Here is a 23,934-nt window from a genome sequence, read left to right as displayed (position 1 = left end):
CTTACACGCTTCTCATGTGCCTGTTTCTTTACTGTCCCGGAAGATGTATTTGAATGACAAAACAATGTACCTCTGAGCTGTGTGTTCTGGCTTTCTTATAGGCTGGTCCAGGGACCATCATCATGGCTTCAGGAGTCCAAGATTTTAACAGAACGGAGTCTGACAGACTGAATGAGATCAAAGGTCACCTGGAAATAGCCTTACTGGAAAAGCACTTTTTACGTAAGTATGAAATTAACACTCTGTGGAAAGGAATGGCTTAAGGCTGCTGAAATAAGGATTCTTTAAATTGCAGAAGTTGACATCAGAGTCTTGAGTTGTGCTGATGTGTGGAAAGCACATGGGCTGATGCTTCCCTGTGAGGAACTTAAAAGCATTCCCAGGGTTTCTGGGTCACTCGGATATTATTTTTCCTCATCGCATTCTTCACAATGTACCTCACTACGTGACGAAAGTTGCTTAGTTGAAGTCTTGATGTTGACATCTGCGCATAGTCTTAGAATTAACTCAGTGTGGTTGCAATAGGTGTAGTAATTTTAGGAAGATATTTGTGAAGGGGCGGCCAATGCTTTTCCATGGCAGCATATTTCAGCAGTAAAATGTCTTAAAACACGTCTCTTACCAGTATATGAATTACTGCTAAGTGGTGTAAGAAATACAGAGAAGAGTATCTGTAGATTTCAAGTGTTTGGGTTTACGTGTGTGTATGTGTGTGTGTATCTAAGAATCAAAATTGTCATTCACAGCTTGAGGCACCTGCGGGACTTTCGGGATTTTATCTCTGCAGATCTGAGCTGCTGACTTGTAAGACAGGATAGTTGAAACCAGAAACATTGAAGGCAAACATTAACTTGATAGAAGTAGAGATCTCTGCAATAAATCAGTGAGAATTCTTGCTCAGTTGCTTCCCAAAATTGTAATTTTAATGGCTTATTTTTGAACTGCAGAATATGGGAGTTGTTTTTATTATGTTCAAAGCTTGTCAGATGTTTTCTAAGGGATAGAAATAACAAGGCTATAGATACTATTTAATTTTGAGATTACAGTGTAACAAGAAGACTTGTTTATCTTCAGCATATTCTCAAGGATTTGGAATTAATTTTCTGTGACTTGTTTGTCATTTGGCAGTATTATTTTGACTGTTTTTTCCCCTGTGTGTATGAGAGGGAGGTCTGATAAAGGAAACTGGGCAAGAATTTATAGTGAGCTGCTATCAGCTTCCACTGATAACTGGAAGAGGTACCATGATTGGAATATCAAGCAAAAACTGAAGGCTCTTGCCTTCACTTGCCTTGTTTTCAGTGATTTGTATGAATTCTAATTTAACTGTGCAGTACAGAGTTACCACGTACTACTTCCATCCCCAAAGACATACTGCTTAAGCTCCTGTTATCAAATTGTTTTTCAAGCAAGGTGGGACATTTGTGGTTTCCTGGTATAATATGATACGTAACAGGAACAGTAAGACTTCCCAGAACTGAATTCTGGTTTGAACTAGGATGTGCTTTTTGCTATAAAAACATGATAGGGTTCCCAAACACTCCTGTGGTTGGTGAGCCCATTCTCAGTCCTTAGTATATCTTCAGAGGAACTGCATGGGCACATTTTTGTGAATACTTTTAGTCTTCAGGTTTTTACTGTAGTTTGAGAAACCTGATCAGCTGGTACCATTTTTAGCTGAATCTTATTCCTTTGCACAGGCCTTTGTAGCAACCTGTGAGATAAAGGGTAATGAAGCTCACCGTTTCACATGAACTTTGAGCAGATGGTTGGAGATTCGGGCCAGTGGGGTCATTCAGCTGGGTTGCATGGGTCAGTCCTTACCGCTACATCCAGTGCTCCTCACTAAACTTGAGGTTTGCTGTAGCTGCAATTACAGAGATGTTCTGACAAGTCAGTTGTAGTTCTATATGCAAAAAAACAAGAAAGAATGATAAACTGGTAGAGAAGTAAGTGCAGTAAAGCTTATCCGTGTTCCCCTGCACTGCATTCAAAATTTTGGGCTGAAATACGTAACTGTGTTTGTCAGTTGGAGTGAAGTGGGAGCTCACCTTTTGGATATGCTTCCTGTGTTCTATTTTCTTCCTTCTTCTCTTTGAATTAATGTTGGGGGGGGGTGGGGGTGGTGTTTTGCTTTAATGCTAGCAATGCTTGGTTGGTTTGTTTGGGGTTTTTTTCCCCAAAAAGTGAGCTGATGGCAAGCAGAAAAACGTTCTTGAAACTTGCAATTTGTTTAATTTGCCTTGGAGAAAAGCCTGATCATTATATTTAAATCCAATTGCTGTAGTAGGTGTGTTTAAGAAGGCTGGTCACTCAGCTGTATTTGCATGCTATTTTTAATTATGGAATTCCTTAAGGACACCTTGCTGTAACTGCATTTTTGCATAAACCGTTTGCCACTTCCTCTTACTCCATTTCCTCCAGCTAGGTGTGCAAAAAATCAGAGCAACTGCTGGTATGTGGAGACAATATTTAAAGGTCCATGCATTCACTTTGTAAGGTGTTAAGTTTCTAATAATTATCAGCCTGATCCTGACTTTATTTTTGCCTTTTCTATACCTCTTATTTGTATTGGTGTCTTATTATCCAGGAGGCTTAAGGAGGAGAGATTTCCTCACAGGTGTACATTATGTATAATGTACACATACACAATGCAGCTACAAGTCAGTGTGGGTCTGTAGTTGCTAGTGTGTGGCTAAAGGAAGAACGAACTGCTAGCTTCTCTAATCTCCCTTCAGCCATTAGCAGGCACAAGTAAAAGGTGCAGTTTGGCTGAGTAGTATTTTCAGTGAAACACATCCTAGGCCTAGCTGTAGCCCCTACAAGCTGCAGAGGAGATCTGGAGCAAATAGTGACTGGAGAAAAACAGGTTGTCTCCAGTAAAGTGAAAATATCCTCATTTGAGATGCTAGATGAATCTCTTCTTTAGCAAAGATAATCTAAACACCCAGAGGAGTGAAGATGCAGAGGAATAGCTTAATGTGTTGAATAGCAGTAAATGCAAATAGAATGCAACTGGAAATGTGAGGGGTTTAAGCTGCAGACTGTCAGGAGGATGAGGCACATGGAGGAAGGGATCTTGGATAATGATGTCTTAAGCAAGAGAGGGATCATCAGACTCTTCCAGCCAAAAGGTCTGAAGTTGCTTTTCCTGCCTGTGCGAATGGTCTTGATCTCTGTGATCTAATGATTCCTTCTGAGCCTCATTACGAGAATGCTATAGATCTGGTGAGACTGCGATATTGGGGTGGGTTCCTGCAGCACGAGACTTGAACACCTGCTGCATGGAAAGTGCACAGGGCTTGGTCTACTGGACCTCTGAATGTATGTGGGCAAAAAATGCTCTGTCTTGGAGCTGTTGCTATCAGAGTTGTCCATTTCTGAAGGACTTTGTCTATTACCATAAGCTTGTTTTTAACGCACATGCATACTGCCTTGGTCAGGGTTTAGGTTGTGAAGGCAATTACTGAACAAGGGCAGCTAGGGTTAGTAGTGGTTTTAGTGCTTCAAAACCTAGTTGTATCTAAACAAGAAACAAAAGTTTGTTTGCTGCTTTTGCATTTGAAAAACAAAACAATAGGCAATATCTTTCTGGGTTTGCACCTTGTTGAGGTAAACAACCTGGTTTTCTTCACGTTACTTCCCGTGCTTGCTTATGGAGGGCAGTTTTGCAGATATCAGCACTCTGGTCTTAGAATCATAGAATCATAGAATAGTTAGGGTTGGAAAGGACCTCAAGATCATCTAGTTCCAACCCCCCTGCCATGGGCAGGGACACCTCACACTAAACCATGGCACCCAAGGCTTCGTCCAACCTGGCCTTGACCATTGCCAGGGATGGAGCACTCACAACCTCCCTGAACAACCGATTCCAGTGTCTCACCACCCTAACAGGAAAAATGATGCTTTGTAAGTAGGTGTACATCCTGTGGTTTACATGAACTATTAGGTAATTCTCATTCAAGGTTTTCAAGCCTTTTTCAGTGCTAGTTTTAGCAGTTCAGGGAAGAGGAGTTGGTTGTAACAGCAGCTAATAGTAAACAAACTAGGTGACTTAGAGAAGGTTAGTCATGAACTGGTAAATCGAAGAAAGGCTGCTTGAGGATGAATAGCTTTAGGAGGAAATAAAGGCGCCTCCCACAAGGGTTTTGCATTCCGTTCTGTATGGCAGGCTATGGCAGGAATCTCGAGGGGTTTACAAAACTGTTGGGTTTGGTTATGATTTTTATACCAGCACTGCAAGAGAAGTTGGGATTATGCTTCTTCCCATTGAAATTTCTGCTCCCACACTTTCCGTTCTTGTATGTCTTTTTAAACTAAGTGTGTGGTATCAATGACTGATTCTTTGTAAGAAGAGTGACCTAGCAGAATACAGCTCATGGAAGCAGAGCTCTAGAAAACTATACATGGTCCTTGGGCAGATCTGGGATGCTAGAAAGTGGTAAACCTTAGAGGTGAACTGTGTGGTGGTGGTTGTGATCAGCAAAAGACCTGTATTAGAGAGTTCTGTTCTGTACAGAAATGTCAATACCTCCTTGAACAGTCACAATAATTGTGTGTAGTAAATTGACTGTGAAGGTGAGTCAGGGTCTAATTACCAACTGTGTCACAACACCCTTGGTGTGCTTTCTCCTGACATGAGGGTCAGACGCTTGCTGCAGGAGCAGAGCGGGGGGGTGGGGGGGTGGGGGGGCGCAGAGGAACAGACTCACTGCATCGGTGTTGCTGTCTTGTTACTGACCTGGCAGCCTTTGTCACCTTTGGCTCAGAAATCTTGAAGCAGAATACAGAGCTGATTTATATAGCAGGTGAAGACCCTACTGAGAGAGTAAGTAGTTGTGTTTATGTGAGGTACCCAGATACCAGCTGTGAGCCATAGTAGCCATTCCTTGCTAGATGGTCAGCCCTGGCCGAGGGATCCTGATGCTGCTGCACAGGATCCTAAATAAAGCATGGTGACGCTGGTGAACATGAGGCTGCTGTGGTAGTGGAACTTACTCTTGCTTTTTCACACCCTTTACTCCTCCTCCTAAGTTTCCTTTCTTTCAGCTTAAAATCGTGGACTCTCAGGCACGAACAGGGTCCCTGAAAGATCTGCACACATCCCTTGAGCATGTGGAGTTCCTCTGATGAGGACTCTGGTTTGTGTATGCTGACTGATGGAATCTTGTTGAATATTTTCCTTGGGCACCTAGAGATGCTCCAGTAAGAAGAGCTGAACCCAGGCTTTGCTGAGAGCTGTCTGTTCACCAGAGCTGTGTGTTCACCAGAGATGCTTTTGCTTGCTTTATACTAATAATCTCTCTAAGTTTTTCTAGGTCTGACTTCTCAAAAACTACAGAAAATTTCTTAAGATGTTTAGGAAAGGTTTTGCTTATACTCAGAGGTGCTTACATGGTACACCATGTGTACTGACTTCATGTTTATCCTTCCTGGACAAAAAGCCCTTCCAAAACTCTCTTCATTTTCCTGGGGGCATTGTTGGAAAAGGTAATCATGAGCAGGCTAGAACAGCTGTGTGGGACTTAAAAGGCCTCAGCACAGACCAAGGATTCAGACCTTCATTCTTCATCTGCAAAGACTCTGCTCTAACTGGGGTAGGACATGGGTTGTGCTCTTGCTCACTCTCAACTTCCAAGAGCGCAATCTTCCCAAGGCCAGGGGAGAGTGAAAGGATGTGATGAGCACAGAACAGCAGCAGGCTGGAGTCTTGCACTGGTCTTTGCTGTGGGCTTTTGCCATCTGCCCTCATCACTGGCATGTAAATGTTGGTGGCACGAATATGCCAGAATGCCTGAGGGCCCAACCCAGGAGGATCACGTGCTGTCGCACCTCTTTTTGTGGGACCAATTAACCAAAGCACCGCACTGCACTGACGGAGATGTATTGTTACAGCTCCTCTGCCAGCTCAATGCAGCCTATGCGTTGTGTTACGTAGGTGGGGGGTGCTCTTGCTTCTGCCTTTTCTGCATGCCCGACTTGGCTTCATGAATTGCAGAGTGGGTGAGAAAGCTCAGGCAGGGCAGTGGTCAGCACTGCTGTGCCCGTTCCTTTTGCGTAACTGAGCTGGAGATTTCAGGAGCCCCATGTGGAACCTGCCCTTCCCTGCTCAGTTTAGTAGCACAAAAGCCTTGGAAGAGCCTGCTGCTATTCACAAGCCAGACGCTATTTCAGCATTTATAGCCTGTTTTGCTTCTGCCAAAACCAGGGAGTGAAAACAGTTCCTTCAATAATGACAAAATTTTTGCAACTCCCTTCATTTCGGATGGATTCGCAACTCTTCTGGTGTTTTTAGTCTCTGAAATTTCTGAAACTTTATAGAGCAGCAGTACTTTTCATGACTTTTAAGCTGACAGAAGTGTATCTAGCAATAGAAAACTTCCCACTTGATGTTCTGAGAAGAGAATCTGTCTCTGTAAGCTATTGATTTTTAAGATATTTCACATATTTTAAGGTATTTCACGTATCAACAATTTAAAATCCTTCTGTAATGAAGAGGAAGTGATCCTGTGCCTGTTATAACACAGTAAAGCCCAACTGAAAATAGTATGTAAATGTGAAGTTACTAGTTGGTTGTTAGCATAACTATTTTGTACATACCATAATAATGACATTTTAATTCTTTCTAACCTCCCCTTCTTCCTGCTGGAAGAGGGACTAGACCAGCTTGCACAGAGGAAGATGACCATGTCAGATATGATGTGCTTTGTAACAGTCTCCATCATCGCATGAAATAGAAGAACATTTCACATGGGACTCTGCTATTGAGGTGGGGGCAGTAGTACCAGCGGAATGTTAATTGCACTGAGAAGGCAGGATGATGGTTCAGACTCAGCTTTCCCTCTACTGCTTCTGGATCAGAGTTGGTTTATTTCTTGTCAAGACAGTGGTTCAAAGGACATAAGCCATGGGGAAGGAGAGTCACAGATTAGAAGAACAGCAGGTAACAAATAGTACACAATTAAGCTGTATCCAGTTATAGCTGTGGATTGTGAACTTGTCTCCAGAGGAGTACATGAATTACTGAGTAACTGGAAAAAAACAAGTTGGGGATTTCTGTTGTGGGTCCTTCCTTCATCACTGCTTGTTGGTCAGACAGCGCTCTTAGTGTGTCTCTGTTGAACCACTAGTGGTGGAGCTGTCCCATGTCCTTCACAGCACTGCCATTTGCTGCTGGTGCTTGAGGTAAAGATTGAAGCTCTCCAGTGTCTTTGGTGATGAAAATAGACAACATTTTCAGATTCCCAGTATCTTATTCTTAATGTCAGTGTTGGGTTACATGGGACAAAGTTAAAATACTAGCTTTCTGCAGGAGTTGGGAGTCTGGCAAGGATAGAAGTTGCCTGCCTGGCAGAGAAAACTCCCAGTGTCTGGCTCTGTCATCATGGTGGGTGAGATCCAGTTTGATGGTGTGTGGCTGGGATTTAGTGTGTTTAGTACCAATTAAACAACATGCTTGAACTCTGATAATGTTCAAAGGGTTGTAAGGAGATTTGCCATAATTAACATAGACGTAGAAGAGTTATTTCTGTCTTGTTAAGTACTGGTGTTTCCCCATGTAGACATGACAGCATGCATGTATGCTTTTTGGCATTTCTAGTTTTTAATTTGGTCTCCTTAGATTTAGCACTGAAGTGGTTTAGTGTCTAGAAACAGTGTTTTGCGGTCCCTAGCTATGCTTTGAAGGAAATTTTTGGTCACTTTGTCGCAGAGAGGGGATCTTGCAGCATACCTGTAGGCCTACAAAGGAATGCTATTATGTAAAACAGCTACTAGGAGACTCCCTAATCCACCTCCAATCCCTGCATTAAAGGAAACATCCGCTTTACTGCACATGCAGTATTGAATTAGAAATCCAACCTGCTGTCATGTCTTCCCAACCTCATGTATCATCTTTCTTTTCTAAATATTACTCAGGTTCTGTTCTGTCTCACCTGAACTAAATACTTTGCTGTTTAAAAGCTTTTTATCAAAACATTTCTTACAAGCTTGTGTGTTCTGAGGAGCAAACTGAAATGTTTCAGTTGCTGTAGTGGCTGATGCTGTATCGTTGTGCAAAGGAATGCTCGGTAGCTTGTCTTTTAGCAACTACATGATAGCAGCTAAACTTCTTGAAATGTCAGATCTTTAAATGGTTAAATCCTTAGTTCAGGTGTGACAGTTATGTTACACCTAATAGAGGAGAAAATGCTGTAGAAAAACTGTAGAATACATTTTTTTGGTAAGGTGTGGGATGCATTGCTGATGATGGTGTTACCTATGAGGTCAGTTCTCCCAGGGTTTACAGGGCAATCAATACTAGGCAGATTAATGTAGTTGAAACACTGTTATTGCTTTGTGTTACTGACTTCTGAAGTTCATTTTAAGAAATGCAGTAGCATCCAGGTATTTTCCTGCTTCTCTACACAAGTTGACTTTACTAGAGAGATTTTAGAGCATTTTTGCAGGGTCACAACTGCTGTCATGACCTAAAGGGTTACCAGCCTGCAGGTATGTGGAGATCGTGACTCTGGGTTAATAGGATTCTGTAATACGCAAGGACAGGGAAGGTTTTTTACTCTAAAATTTTCTACTTTATTACAGATTGCTGCAAGTGCCACAAAAATCACCACTAACAATTATATGTATGATGGATAAAGTGAATATATATGAGTGGAAAATAAAAATATATGTCTATACACAAAGCTGCTACAAATTATTGGCAGCTATCAATAGTATGTCAGCAACCAAGTAGGTATAGTATTACAGGTTGCTGCAAGCTTATCTTTAGTGAAGTAAATGTACCAATAATATAGCAGCAGATGTAACTGTGATAAATTACTTATATGCACATATGCATATGTTTACAATAATATCAGTATCAAGCTTACTGGACATGTCTCAGAACGGGACAAACCGTCCCAAAAATGGGAGGACAAACCAAACCCTCCCCAGTGAGGGTCCAAGATCTCTTAGGAAGTTTGTGCTGACAGTTCAGCCTGCTTAGGAAAGGAGAAGTACGTGCATCACAGGAAATTCTCTGAGAAAGAAGCTTCATTTTGGATACAAATGAAGTAATTTTTATATCTGTGTTTGACTGAGGATTAAGGAGCTGTAGGACATCACTTCAGCAGCCAGTAGATGCTGTGAACTGTTTTCTGTTCTTTCAGGCCAGTTTTCATTTTTCCAGACTGTTTTCCTGTTGTTGCAGACAGCCAGTGGCAGTCACCAGTTCTTACTTTCTGAGTATGTTTTCTCCTTTTTCCAGACTATTTTTCACCTTTTCAGTTGATAAGTTGCTGTTGCAGTTCCTTGGGTTTGTGCTTATCAGTGGTATCTCAGCATGTCTCCAGTTTCTAGGTATCCAGCTGTGTGCTGCACATCTCAAGGATACTTCTAGTTCCCAGACCTAATTACCAGGCTGGCAGGGATTTTCTCTGTCAGTATTTCAGCAGACATTTTCTTCTGTTAGTAGTTTTCCCCTTCTAACCAGGTGCCCTTTATGTCTGCTCACACCAGCTGCATGTCCAGTTAAGACATGTACCGAGCCTCACAATATTTTACTGTTTCTTGCCCAGCAGGAGATAGGGAGCTGTGATTGATACTTCTGGGAGGGAAATTATGGAGATCTTGGAGCTGAAGCTTAACCTTTTATGTTTTACCCTTTTGTGTGTGTGGAGGGGGGAGGATGTTTGAATTTGGACTGTTTCAAGATGAAATCCAAGAGCGCTCTGTTCTCATCATCAAGGAAGATACTCACCTGTAAAGCTCAGCAGATAGATACCATGGTGAAATATTCTTATGGGTTCTTCTCAGGGGTTCATGACCTCTGCTCTTTGTGGCCAGCTTCACTTGTTCTGCAGAAGGACCCCTCAGGGCTGGAGAAATATCCTCTGGAAGTTCAGTTCAGCTTGGTGAAATTGTAGATTATTTCGAGGGAGAGAGCAAGGAAGCAGGGAAGAACTCCCACCCCTCCATGGTTTCTGTTGCTTGGCAAATTTCAGAGTATTTAACCAAACCCTGAGGTTTTACAGTGCCAGACCACACTGCTGCCAGAGTGGCAACAAATACTGCCTTAAGGAGTTGGAGGGGCCAGAGCAGTTGTAGGGGGGTGAATTTGAATGCCATCATGTCTGTGAGAGCTTGGAAATGCTATGAAATGTGAAGCTGTAACAATCCTTAATGATGAGGTGCTGCGGTTCTTGTTTTGATTTGTAGGAATTCTGCCTCATTCATTGTGTACCCTTTAGCTCTGCCTCTTTCCATAAAGAATCTCTGGACTGCTTGTCCTAGTGGACAAGTTTCTGGGGTTTTATTTTGGTTTTAGTAGAACAAGATGTAGCGCAATCAGAGCAACTGGAATTAAGGAAGCTGGAAGGTCTGAGTAAACTTTCAGGGGCATTGAGGTTAATTTATACTACTTGTGGTTTTCTTATGTACACAAAATGCATAGTCACTTCCTTGTAAAAGTAAAAAGAGTGCTTAATGGAGAATTTTTTCCTTTAACGGTCTTGAGAAGATAACATCTCTTCAAGCTTCAGAACTTTCTGTGGTATCTTCATATTGCACAAGCGCCAGTGCATTTGAAGTGCAACAGATGTTTCCCCTCAGCTGTGTGCATGCTCTTGTTCTAGAACAAGACGAGCCCTTGAAAGTAGGGTAAGCTACTCATAAAAGTAGTTTTCTTGTTGGATTAAAAATTCCTTGTGGACACGTAATTAGGAACAGCTCCATATATAGGTATGCCCTTATGTTCATATCTTTCCACTTATTTACAGGAGAGACAAACCTGCTGCAACAGTGAAAGTTCCCTACCCTACCTTTGGGAATGAATTTTAGGTTCAGTTGCAGGAGGATAACTTGGATTTCTGAGCTCCAGCTCTTCTTTCTGGGGTTACTAACAAAGCAGTGGGGAGATGACAGCACTATTTTCTGTCTGGTAGAGTTCAGCCTGTACCCTCATGGTGGAAACTGTGATGTTGTCCTATCACTTTGTGTATCTTTTTCTCATCTCTCCTAATTCTGCACTTTAAACCTCTTGGTGCTGCAGGAATACAGACGATCAACTCCTAACTCGCGCAGTGGATAAAATGATCAGAGATACTGCACAAGGGCTTCCTGCAGAGCAGGGAGAGTTTATCAGCTCCTCTAGGGCTTCAGACCTTCTCGCAATGCATATGATTGGAGCCAGAGAGGCTCAGATATCAAAATCAACTGATTATCAAAGATTTACAAGGTCATATGTGAAAAGAAACAGAAGAGGTTGCTGGAGGGTATAACATAATACACAAACCTTGTGAAACGGTGTAAAGCCTAAACCCCTGTGTCTGTGGTGATACTGGAATTAGCGAGTATTTTCTGTTCTGGTTTGCTGTAAGCTTGAAATACACTTGCTGTTCTAGTATTTGCTGTTGAGCTTGATCTTAAAAACCAGCCCAGGGACCAGAATGTAGAGCAGTGCTTTTGTTTAAAGAAAAAAGAGAGTCACAATCTTTTTGTCTTGTCTCTTGTATGCGTATCTGGGAAAAGTAATCAGTAATGGTGACCCTGTTGTAGCTGTAGAGTAAAATACAATGAACAAGGATACCTTGAGTGACAAAAAGCAAAGCTAATTAACCACAAAAAGCCTTATACATAAAGACTAACTTATGAAAAAAAAATTGTGAGAGCATGTATGTGTATGTATGTGTATATGTGTGTGTGTATGTATGTATATTACGTACTTACATAAAAATACAGGGGTGCCAGAAACTGGTCTGTTGTATGGCATCTTATAACTTTATGTGAATATATGGTTTGGTTTTTTCCGACTTGTAGACACTGGAAAGAAAACAGATACTCTTTTTTTCCATGTTAGGACCACAGGATTTAGCAGTAGACAGTGTTCCTGCCATTTGTTTCTTTGGAGAATGAAGGGTATGTCACACTGTGTTTAGATAAAAGGTAGCTTTTACTCAAGGGCTAATTTTTGATACATTGCATATTGAAAGGCAAGCTTCAAAGTTGTTTTTCTCTGTGCTTAACAGTTGTAACTAAACATTTTGTACATGATACAGCTGTGTTTTTTATGAAGTCCTTTTTAGCCCTGGAATACTTGTTTTTTCTGGTGAACATATTTGGTATAGCACAGATGAAAAAACCCACCTAAGCTGTCACAATTAGATTTTAATTTTCTTACAGAAATACTTCAGGGTAACTAAATCTTTTTCTTCCCCTTTAATTAACAGAGGAGGAGCTCAGGAAGCTGAGAGAAGAAACAAACGCTGAAATGTTAAGGCAGGAGCTAGAAAAGGAACGGCAGAGGAGATTAGAACTAGAACAAAAAGTCAATGAAGTACTTAAAGCAAGGTAAGAGAAATGTATGAAGCAAGGTAAGAGAAATGTATGAAGCAAGGTAAGAGAAATATCTTCACCCTACAGCTGAAAGACACTTGAGATATCTGACTGCCTCTGAGGGGTTCTGATGAAAGCATCTGTTTCCAGTCTAGGCTCTCTCAAAAATAAGTAGCTCACGCAGGCAGAATCTGTCCATGTTTTACTGTAGAAGTACATCTTGCCCATCCATGTACCTGAGTTACTGCACCATGCATACTGCCATAAATACAGAAGTGTTCTGTCACTCTTGTAGTGGGGATATTCTTCATTTCACCTTTTCTGAAGTCTTCTGTTTGGGATCTCACCTACCTGGAGCTATCAGCAATATCTGTGTGCTACTGAATGTCATTGCTTATGCTTTTTCTTTTCAAACCCGTGTCATCTCTAGACTACCCAGGCCTTGTTAGTCCTGTTCTAGCAGCAGCAAGGACATCCCAGTATCACAGCCCAACCCTAAAAGTGTGGGAGTGACTTGAGTTTGAGCTTTCCTTGCCAATGCAAAGACAAATGGAAACATGCCTCCCCAAACCCCAAAGGCCTTTCAGCCTTGAGGACACCCACCTTGATGATGCAGAGCATAACATTTGAAGTTGTATCTCCTTAGTCTGCCTACCTTCATGGGCTTTAGATCTTAAGACTATAGCAGCTGCTTGACAGCCTCGTTGGTCTTACACCACTTGCATACATAGCTGCCTGTGTTATCTTCCTCAGCAGTAGCTGAGATTAGTTGGCTGAGCAGTAAGATCTGTGGTTCACCATCAACTGCTGTCGTCAGGAGATAGTGCAGGCTGAGTTGGTAATCGCGTGTGATAAGCACTGCCAGTTACTTAGACGTGACAAGCGAGAACAAACAGGCAAAACTTTCTGCTTAGAAAGAAAAGTTATCCCAGTGCCATACAAACTCTTCCCAGCCTGCTGCTTCCTTCTGTACTCATCCTCGGTTAAAAATGCCTTTCTGGTCAGACTAGCAGTCTGTGTTCACTGGTATTCTGTAGCAATTGAAATAGGAACTAGTTATAGCAAATATGAGCCTAGTTGCTTTCTGTGTTCTGTTTACCTCCTACTACTATAGAGCCATAGAATTGTTTAGGTTGTAAAAGACCTTTACAAATATTGAGTCCAACCGTTAACTGAAACTGCCAAGTCCATCACTAAACCCTGTCCCTAAGTGCCACACTACATGTCTTTTAAATACCTTCAGGGATGGCAACTCAACCGCTTCCCTGGGCAGCCTGTTGCACTGCTTGACAACTCCTTCTGTGAAGAAATTTTCCGTAATATTTAATCTAAACCTCCTCTTGGTGCAACTTTAAGTCATTTCCTCTTGTCCTGTTGCTTGTTACTTGGGGGAAGTGACCAACATCCAGCTAGGCTCCTATAGGAGCCATAAAGTCTCCCTCAAGCTTCCTTTTCTTCAGGCCAAACAACCCCAGTTCCCCCAGCCACTCCTTACAAGCATCCACAAACACTGTATTTAGAGGTATCAGTGCATTTCTGCCTTTACACTTCAATACCTGTTTGCACACCTCCTATCCGTGAATTTACTTAACCTCCTCTTGAAAGTGCAGGAGCTATCTGGTAGCTATGGAGGCAATGTTTCAGAAGCCCACCCTTCACTCTAGTGCAGCAGTTTATTTTCTTCCTTTCTAACAGATTTCTCAGTGGTTTCAAGAAGTACCTCACAGTTACAGAATTATGAAATTTGGTTCAGCATTCAGCTTGTTTACCACCCTTAGTGGGTTTTTAACTCTTCTCCTCTCCAGACTGAAGAGTTTCAGCTTTTCCAGTGTCTCCTGATAGAGTATGCCATCCCTTTCATCAATCCAGCTGCCATTCTTTGACTGTTTTGTCTTAAGATGAAGAGGCTGAGTTTGTTCAGTATTGAGTGTGGGTTTACAAGGCTTTAGACAGGAGATAAATTAGGTCTTCCTTCTTACCCTCAGTACTAGTACAGTGGGATTTTTTTACCTAATGTTTCACACTGATGTTTTTCCAAAATCGGTGGTTCTCTGCAAGGTCAGTCTGTGTGCAGGCTTCACCTGAGCTGCCAAGTTGCATGCTTAGAAGGGTCTCTGCAATGTCCTCTCGTTCCCAAGCCAGCCCCGTGACCATGCACTGGGAAGGTGATCTGGACTGTTCTCATCTGGGGTTTGAGTTTTTTTTTTGGCATGTGACATTTTACAGTTACTCTTACAGCTGAGACGTGGGAGTGCATCTTTACTGCCTATGCTGGTTGACTTGGCTGTATGCACACATAACTTCCATTTTGTGTCTAAACTGGTGTTGCCTAGTTGAGTGGGCTGCTGGGGACAGTGGAAGAGGACAAACTTGGACCCATCCTCAAGCTGAGAGTATCAGTTAGCTTGATGTCAGCAGTACAGAACAATGAGTATTGTTTTCTGCTGTTGGTAGATAAAACTGATGTTTCATGGTCACTTTTTGTCTGTGACTTGCTGCCTTGAAGAAGTTGCTTGAGATGCAAATTCCACTAGAGCTAAAGGCTTTCTCCCAGGAGCAGGTATGCCTGGGCTCTAGGTCACCTACAGAGAAGGGTGACAATGATCCCATAATTTCTGGCATCCGGGAGAAGGATGAGGAGCTGTCTTCCTCTGCAGGGAGGTACCCCTCATTCTGCCCTGTGTCAGAGTAATGAGGATGGCCCAGGGTCTGATATGGCTCACTGCACCTTGTGAGTTGTATGCATTTTACAGAGAAAGGAGTTTGAAGGTCTTAGTTTATCAATGTTGGTGTCAATATCTGTGCCTTGTTGGATTGTGGGCAACAGCAAATCTCTAACAGGCATGCTACTGCTAAATTAAGGTGGGATGACTTGTCCACATCAATGCTGTGTTCCCATTTAGATATCCTAAGGGTTACACTAGCCCTGTTAGCCCTGTTGGGTATTGCACATGGGGATTACAGCAAATTTTCCCCTTTCCCAAGTCTTTTTCTAAGTATTCTTACTAATATTCCAGCCTTCTGGGGACAGGCAAGTATATGTAAGATGACAACAGAAATAAGACTTTGAAAAATTTCTAGTTTCTACCCAGAAGAAAAACCACTGTGGTTTTCCCTTAACTTATGCTCCATTGTGTGAAATTCTTCTTCCCTGCTGTATATCTTTTTGCACTTCACTGTAGGCATTCAAAAATACTTCTGTTAGGACATACAGGCAAAGTGTTTGCTCACACAGTCAAATACATAATCGGCCAAACTTACACCTGATGGAAACTTCATTTTATTAAGCAAAGTAACAACAGAAAATAGTCTCTGCTTATGTCAACAAAACCAAATCCACCCTGCTTTTGAATTAGGTGAGTTTTCATATGATCTTTAAATAGATATGGATATAACATGTTTGCATGTACTCTTCTGCTTACCAAAGTGAACTGGGGAACACCAAACCATGCTATGGTGTAAGAAGGAAGAATTGTTTTAATAGTTGCGGTATTCAGAAATATTTGAAGTTTGTCAGTGTATGTAGCTGTATAAATACATGCTGCAAAGTGTTCAGCAAGGAGAAAACAATGAGCTAATAATCTGGAATTGTTAATAGTTATTTTTTTAGGGAAGTACATAGGCTTCTTTCATAGAGTTGTACACAGGGAGGAGAGGAAGAAGAGGGTTTTTAGTGGTTTTGTTTGTCATGGTGTTTACTGTCTGTATGTCCGAGTATGCAGAAATGCGATGGCTTCAGCTGGAGTTTTCCATAGACACACTTCAGGACATCCCAGCATTTGTTACGACAGCTGGAGCATATGACATTTTGCCAGTGGAGCAACACATCAATGATTTAGAATAGCCTGTGTGAGCAATGCTTGTTTATGTGGATCATGGGCTGTTGCTGCCTTATTTTACAAATTATGAACAGGGAAGAAAAAAAACCCAACAAAAAAGTTTTGCAACAGCACCCACAGCTAGCTGTGACTTATGCAAACCTTGTTCTTAGTGACTTTGTGAACTGTTTTTAAGGGGATGAAATGCATCCCAGATTCAGGAAAGTGTTTGTCTTCTCCACTGGCTGTGGTTGCTCTTACCTATTTTAGTCAGCCTGTTCTTTTAAACAGGCGCAATCTCTAGTTGCATAAACACAATCTAGCCACAGGTTGGGGATCTCTTGGCATTACCAATCACACCTTTTCTCTGGGTGGAAAGCGTGGTCCCAGAGGAATTATTGCAGCTTGGTTTTTTTTTGATGCAGGCTGTGATTAGGAAGCCTGCATAGGAACACAGCTTTTTCTATTGTTTTGGGGACCATCTGTGTTTTCCAGCCCTTTAACTGGCATCAAAAGTGGTTTGTAAACTGTAGGAAAGATAATTCCTCCCCTCTGTCAGTGGTCTTGAGGTACTGGCTGGTTCAACATGACCTGGTTTTGGGACTGAGCTTCCCAGTGGGTGCTCAAGCCTAGACTATGAATTCTGAGCTTCCTGGCCCAAATTTGTCTGAAGTGGCTAATTATAACCTGGGTCACAGGTGCAGTAATGAGCTGTCATTAACCTGATGATTCGTAAAGGTCAGGTTCTTCATGGGGAAGGAGTAACAGGCAGATGGCAAGTAAGACACTGCCAAAAAAATGAAACAAAAAAGCACCAAGAAGGGCCAAAGCCAAGCCATCATGTGCTCCTGACGGAGCCCAGTAAGGCTGCTATCCACAACTCTTTATTGATGAGAAACGTGGGAAGTAATGACGCTGTGCTGCTTCTGAAAATATACCCCAGCATGTCAAAGGAAGATCCAGGCTGCAGGCTCTGATGACTGGTGGTGGTGGGATTCCATATTGGCTCCATCACTGGAACCATTCAGGTGTGAGATCGCCCCAGTGCCTTCGCACGGCTGGAGTGGATTGAGTCACTGGCTCCTGCCTATGTGAACCTGCTTGTGAATAACTGCCTCCTCTCTGCCTACATGTGTCTTCAGCCTCAATGAAACACAGCGACAGATTGCAGATGAAAATGCCTGCCTATGTGGTGTAACCACCTGATGTGCTGATAGAGGAAAACAAGGCACTGCTGTGTAATAGTTTGTGCAAATTTTATAACTGATTGCTGTCTGTCTTGAGAGAGACAGAGCTGGAAATGGAGGAGATGCAAGGGTGTGGAGGAAAGAGCAAGGAGAGGAGGAGGTTTTAGGTGAGGAACCCATGGCTTGCATAGAAACTGGGGAAAAATGTCACAGAGACAGAAGTTAATATTTAGCTAGAAAACATAAACTGGTGGAATTTGAGATGGCTTTTGAAAAGAAGAATTGCTGCAAACACAGAAGCTCTGCGGAAAAGTTCCAAAGAGGCATGAGAACAAATGGCTTTGAAAGCAGGAACCATTGAATTCAGCTTATCCACACTTGTAGATGTCCAGTTATAATTTATAAATTGGTAAATTATTTCTGTTTCTTTTAGAAATGAGCAAAGACGTGGAAAGCTCATTAAATATGGGGAGTGCTTAGGAAGGGAGATAATTAGTTCTGTAGTTTCTCCATCATACTTATTGATGTATGTTGGTGTCGAGATGTCACACATTAGCAACGGTCTTTTCTGTATGCAGATGGTATAGCAAGATCTTTCCCTAATGTACTTTCTAGAGGAACAGCAGGAGAGAGAACTATATATCTGTCTGTATTGATGCAGTCTGCCCAATACAGTGGAATCCCTCTTCTCACTCTCCATTTGCTGACCTGCATCCCACTTGGTTCCCTTCCTGAGGAGCAAAAGATGAAGGGAACGTTTGAAAGCATCTGTATTGCCTGATAAATGAGTGATAATGAATTTGCATGGTAATTCACTATTTCAAGCAGTAATCTTTTCAATCATACAACTCCCTGTCAAGTAGAGCCTGCTGCAGCTGGTGTTATGTTGTCAAAGCTGCTGCTTCGTTAGAAAAATCTTTCTGTAGGATATCTATGTGAATGGCTGAAGACTTTTGGACTGAAGCCTGAAGTATTCTCAAGACAGGTCGGCAGCTGTAGGCTGTGGATAGTGCAAATGTCATTTGAAGCTGTGCACATGTGCAGAATGTCAAAAGCATTTGGTTTCCAAAATCTGTTTACTTCTAATGGATGAGAATATTTTTCTTGACTCATTTTGAAAGGTTTTAAATGGTTTTGTTCTAGTACTGTGATTATCAGCTTGTGATACAGAATCCCTTTTCCTTTATTACTGTGGGAAAAGTCAGGGCTCTGAAGAGTTTTCCTGGCAGGCATTGCAATATACACAATACAGCACAGAGGCATGGGTAATGCAACAAACTTGATAATGAATTATTTAGAAGTTGTAAGATGGAATTGAGCTGTCAGTGACAGGAAATGGCTAAACCACACCTCTCCTTCCAGTGGATGGTATTGCCATGGATCTTAAGTGCAATGTGCCATGGATATTTTGAATCTTGGATTTATCTTGTCATGGTTATATTATCTCAGCTATGGATACCCTGGAGGTTCCAGTGCTCCCTTTACCTAAAAGGTAAACCAAAATCATCTTCATCTATAGCACTTCACATTGTTTCTGGTTTTACTTCAGGACAGAAGAGGTGCCAGCAGCTCAGCAACCTGCAAAGCCACAGACGCAAGCCAATGGAACAGGTAATCTTCATCAGATCTCTACTAGCAGTTTAATTCAGTTGTTTTTTTTTGCCTCTTTCTTTTGATCCTTAGAAGATCAAACCTTGATGAAAAATGTGCTGGGTCTTTAAGCAGGCTTCTGAAGAAGCCAGATGTGAAAGGCCATTTTAGTAGCTTCTTATCTCCCTGTATGTGATTCTGCATTTACTTCTTGACTTTGCACGCGTGAGCAAGGACTTCATTCAGTATTGTAAAGCCTTTAGGAATCTAATGAAACCTGTTGCCTGGTTTCATCACTCTTGCATGATTTGCTAATCCTTCAGGTACCGGAAAACAGGTGTAATACATAGAAAAAAATGTTCTATTTTGGTCTCAGCTGCAAAAGCTCTTTTATGCTATTAACTGTATTAGCGCTTCCTATTTCTAAAAGGCAAGACATTCTGGAAAGGAATAAGCTTAAGAATTGCTATTTTTTTGGACGCCTACGCTGTCATCTACATTTCTTAAGCTGCTGCTTATGAATTCAATGATACGGTGATTTGTGAAAGAGCTGAGGCAACAGGTCTCACTTTGGTACACTTGATCTTTCCTCCCCACACCTATTCATTGAGCTTTTAAATCTGCAGATTAAATTTGGAGTTGCTCCTCCTGAATTCCCATAACATCAGTACTTTGTTATGTGAACTACAACCTACCATTTTTTTCTGTCTTGTACACTCAATTTCTTCCTTAGTACATTTGGAAGTATTAGCATTTGGGAAGCTACTTCACAGGTTTTTTGTTTCAAATTGAAGTGTTGTCTCAGCTGTAAACTCTCACTAAATTCCTTGGTATTCTAGATATCACTGCAATAGTTTGATTCTGTTTTCTGAGCACCAGTTCTTTTCCCCCACATGCATAAAAGCCTCATTTTGGCTGTTATAGTTGTCTGATTAATCTTCATGCCTGTTTAATCATGTCTTAAACTTACTGAGTTCTATGCAAACTTTGATCCTTAAATAGTTGTGACCAGTGTCCTCCTCCTGACATTGCTGTATTGACTTACGTTGCCAAAGAACAGTCTCTCTGTTCCCTCTAGGCAATGATTTTCTGAGTTACAGGTAAAGTTTAAAGTTTTGTGCTCATTTGTGCTGTCTTAAGGCTTTTGCCCTTACATTGTATCCATATACTTATGTTGTATTTTTCCACTGAAACTAACATACAGAAAGTGTAGATCAGTTCATTACTTTGCCATATACGACTTTCCAGGCAGTATCATGACTATATATTCCACATATAGCAAGTGGCATATACATTATCTAGAGATGCATGTATATCTCTGTGTATACACACATACACAATCTTTACAGCCTATAAATGGTAGGAAAGTGGTAATAAAAAAGTCTTTTACAGAATTGTGCTTAAGTTCCACTTCCCGTTCCTGTCAAGTTCATGTGGCTGCAGGGTGGGTGCCCTGCTCTCTGCTCAGGAATGTTTTGCTTTACATTGCTTTCTTCAAGGTGACCCTTCAGCACAATAGGAGTGCTGACATTTATGTCAGTCTTTTGTTTATAGCAACCTCTTAACCAGAAACTGTTTTTACAGGTTTTGCTAAAAATTCTCGTTTGTTGGGTTAAGTAATCTCTCTACTTGTGGTAATGTGATGCCTCCATGTGCTGGGCTTAGAGCAAAGCAGGAGTCACATTTAGTCTTATTTTACCAGCTTTGTGCAGTCAGGGTTCCTGTGCAATGGCAGAAGTAAATTGCACAGTGAGTTTCCATGAAGAGTGTTGGTGAAGGGCAGGAAAGCTGTACAAAGTCTGCTTCCCACTGAAGCATGGTGTGTGGGAACAGGGGCAAGCTTTGGATGCAGATGTTGTCTGAAGATATTATCCTGATACTCAGTGCTTCTTCCTGACAGATAAGCGTAGTCACACAGTCTGTTCGAGACTCCAGAAGTGGTTTTGTGACAAATTTGGGGAGTATGTTGAGGACTTCAGATTTCAGCCAGAAGAGAATACAGTGGAAACAGAAGAGCCTCTTAGTGCTAGAAGGTAAATCTTTAATGTGATTGCGAGAAATTATTGGCTTCTTTACAACTTGCTTTTTTTACCTCTTTTTTTTTTTTTTTTTTTGTTTCACAACCCTTTATGTGGTTTGAACATGGCAATAAAACTGAAAGTTTAGAACCATCTCAGAAGGTTTGTGAATGCTTTGGTCACACTACGAAATCTAATGTTTGTTTGCTGCCTGAGGTAGGGTAAGAGTTACATTATTTACCAGATTCTGTCTCATGACTCTCAAGCTGTGGGCAAAGCCTTAGTTAGGCTGAAGAGCTTTCACATTTCAAGTTTTGGTCTGGTGCAAGATAGGCTGTGTTAGTTACTAAAAACACATTTCATAACAGGCAAGAATGAAACTTTATGCACAAACATCTTATTTATAACTGTAAGCAGTATTTCAATATACCAAATGTACACAACTGTGCAGTACTTGCCTATTTAACAAATTGCTTTTATCCGTTATTTTTCAGGTTGACTGAAAATATGAGAAGGTTAAGTAAGTACTTAGCAATATTTTATTTTCTGGAAGTGAAAATAGTTGTTACTAACCCTATTGGGAAGATTGCTACATTTTAAAATACAGCATTTTCAAATACTTCTGCCAGTTAATAAGCAAAAATGATTCTGAAACCTGATACAGTGTTTGGAGTGCAAAATAACTTAGAGGAGCAGTGGTAGAAGCTTGCCTTTAATCTTGAATTACATAGGGTATCTCTGAACTAAAAATTGTAAGGTTAGTTAAAATGTAATGTATGAGGATGGGGTATTTTTCCGTGACATATTATTCCAAGAGTAATAGTGTGCGTATGCTTATGCCCTAGGTGGTTGTAGTTCACTTGCTAGTCTATGAGCTTATGCTTTCAAAGATGAAGGGTTGGATGATGCATACCATGAATGTGTCTTGCATTTCTGTCTCTTGGATAGCTGATAAATTACAAAGTGGAGGATGCGAGATGGCAGGTTAAAGAAAGCAGTTAAGCCCTCCAGAAGTTCTGTTCAGCAAAGAATTGCTAGCCTGAAAAAAAATCTATGTGGCTGATTTGTGCTACAAATTGTTAAATTAATGTAGGGGGAAGGGTAAAGTTGAAATAAGGGTCTGTAATCTCCATGTAAGGTCAGTTTTGTTCTCCTTATTCTAATACTGGTATTCCTTCTAGTTTCATTTGGGGTAGAACGTCTGACCTCTTTTCTGTGGTGCACATGTATTGCCTTAAGAATAGCTTTATAAAAAGCACTATTAAGCTTAGCTTTGAGTGGTTCTTAACTTCCTGTAGGTGAACTGCAAATTCTAGATCCCTGTTCTCCATCGGTGCCTGACAACCACCCTGAGCTCTCAAGAACCTTGTTGTCACTAGCAGTTTCCAAGTGTTGATTGGGACCTTCCCTGCAGGTTCAGTTTTGGGTGGTGGAGCAGAGGAGGTGGAAGCAGGGCTTGAGTCTGTGACCTCCTCCAGTGCTTTGGGCATGCCCTTTCCACTTACTTCATCTGCTGCTTTGGTTGTGCTGATGATGCTCAAGGAAATCTAGTCCTAGTTGTTTAATTACTTCCTATAGGAAGTGTATTGAGGATAGCTGAATTTCAAGCCAAACAAGTTAGGACAGCAAGTCACAGGCTTTCTCTAGGAAAGCTTTTCAAAGCTATGAGCCGTACTGCAAATGAGGGTGGGTACTTCTGGGAATCCCTGTGCAAGAGGAGTTGTCTCTCTTCTCAGCAGGGAAGGCAAAACCAGTGTATTCCAGCAGAGAAAGCAAAGGTCTTCATGCAGCACTGTCCTCCTGTTTTTCATGTGTCCCCTAGCCAGTTTGCCCAAGTTGTGAAAGAGCTTAGAGGAATAGAGTATAGGAAGGACAGGTGGCTTTGAGGGAGCTGAGGAATAGCTCCTCTTGCTGTCACTGGCTGGTTGTGTGCATCTGTGTGTGGGAGTGATGCATCTCTCATGCAGTGATGGTGAGAGCAAAGGTTTCTTGGGTTTCATTTTTCTTAATTTGGATAAGCCTTTTTATCATTACATATGTTGACTATGCCAATTAATTTTCTAAGTTGTCTGTTTGTCATTTACAAGTGATTTAACCGCTACCAGCTAATTCTAACAGTTGTGGTTTTTCTCCGCTTCTGTTTAGAGAGAGGTGCCAAACCTGTTACTAATTTTGTGAAGAATCTTTCTGCCTTATCAGACTGGTATTCTATCTACACTTCTGCTATTGCCTTTATTGTAAGTTATCCTATTCCTCCAGGAGTAGTAAGAACTTCTTACATGTATCATTTACTGAAATTCATTGAAAGTGCCATATCTGACTAGGGGTTGTGCTACAGTTTAAAGGCAAATCAAGTAGTGTATTTTCATTCGTGTACAAAGTGCCAGCAGTTGTCATTTCATTTATGTTTCAAAGACGCTTAAATTGTGGATTTGGGGTTTATTGTAGCATAGTTTTGTAACTGTTAAAATAACTCAGAATCATCTGGGCATTGTTCTCTCATTTCTTGTTTCCTGTCTCCCAGTCCTGTAATTTGATGGTTACTTCCGCCTTTGCCAAATTTCTTGCTGTCTAGGGCTGAAATGCTGATAGTGGCAATGTTTGATGATAAGCTGCCATTTTCCATCAGTGCTCTTTGCCATTCATTAGGATCATACTAATGACAGACAAAATGCGTTGATTGGAGGATCATTTAATGTGCAAACATCAGGTCTGTGAGCTAAGTTCAAGCATTCCCATGCTGCTTAAGGAGGTTTGTGGGCCACAGTGATGTAACTATTTAGTGGAGTTTAAATTTGTTTTTATTCTAACTGTTAATTAATGATCTAAATTATTTTGGTCATGGTGTATATGAAACATTTTGATACCAAAGGAATTACCAGTAATTGCAGTTGAATGAACCTGTCTGGTGAAAATGGCACACACCTTTTTATTAAATGATCCCTCCGTGTAAGTTACAGACCCTTATTCAATGCTACTTTGCACAGCGCAGCTGAAGGAATATTGAGG

The 23,934-nt window shown here is 41.4% G+C and overlaps 1 protein-coding gene across 2 annotated transcripts in view; it reads left to right on the top strand.

The window, feature by feature from the left end:
* Window positions 1–23,934, top strand: part of GRAMD4 (GRAM domain containing 4) — a 77,402-nt gene that overhangs the window by 34,502 nt on the left and 18,966 nt on the right. For both annotated transcript variants that reach the window (XM_065665370.1, XM_065665378.1), the window contains exons 3-8: window positions 102–222; window positions 12,207–12,327; window positions 18,867–18,928; window positions 20,808–20,940; window positions 21,420–21,445; window positions 23,071–23,162. In XM_065665370.1, coding sequence (XP_065521442.1) covers window positions 102–222; window positions 12,207–12,327; window positions 18,867–18,928; window positions 20,808–20,940; window positions 21,420–21,445; window positions 23,071–23,162 — 555 coding nt within the window. The remainder of the gene's footprint in view (window positions 1–101; window positions 223–12,206; window positions 12,328–18,866; window positions 18,929–20,807; window positions 20,941–21,419; window positions 21,446–23,070; window positions 23,163–23,934) is intronic.

This window comes from Lathamus discolor, chromosome 1 (assembly GCF_037157495.1).
Source record: "Lathamus discolor isolate bLatDis1 chromosome 1, bLatDis1.hap1, whole genome shotgun sequence".
Taxonomy (NCBI): Eukaryota; Metazoa; Chordata; class Aves; order Psittaciformes; family Psittacidae; genus Lathamus; species Lathamus discolor.
Note: the sequence above shows the minus strand (reverse complement) of the source record. Positions and strands in the feature narration are given on the sequence as shown.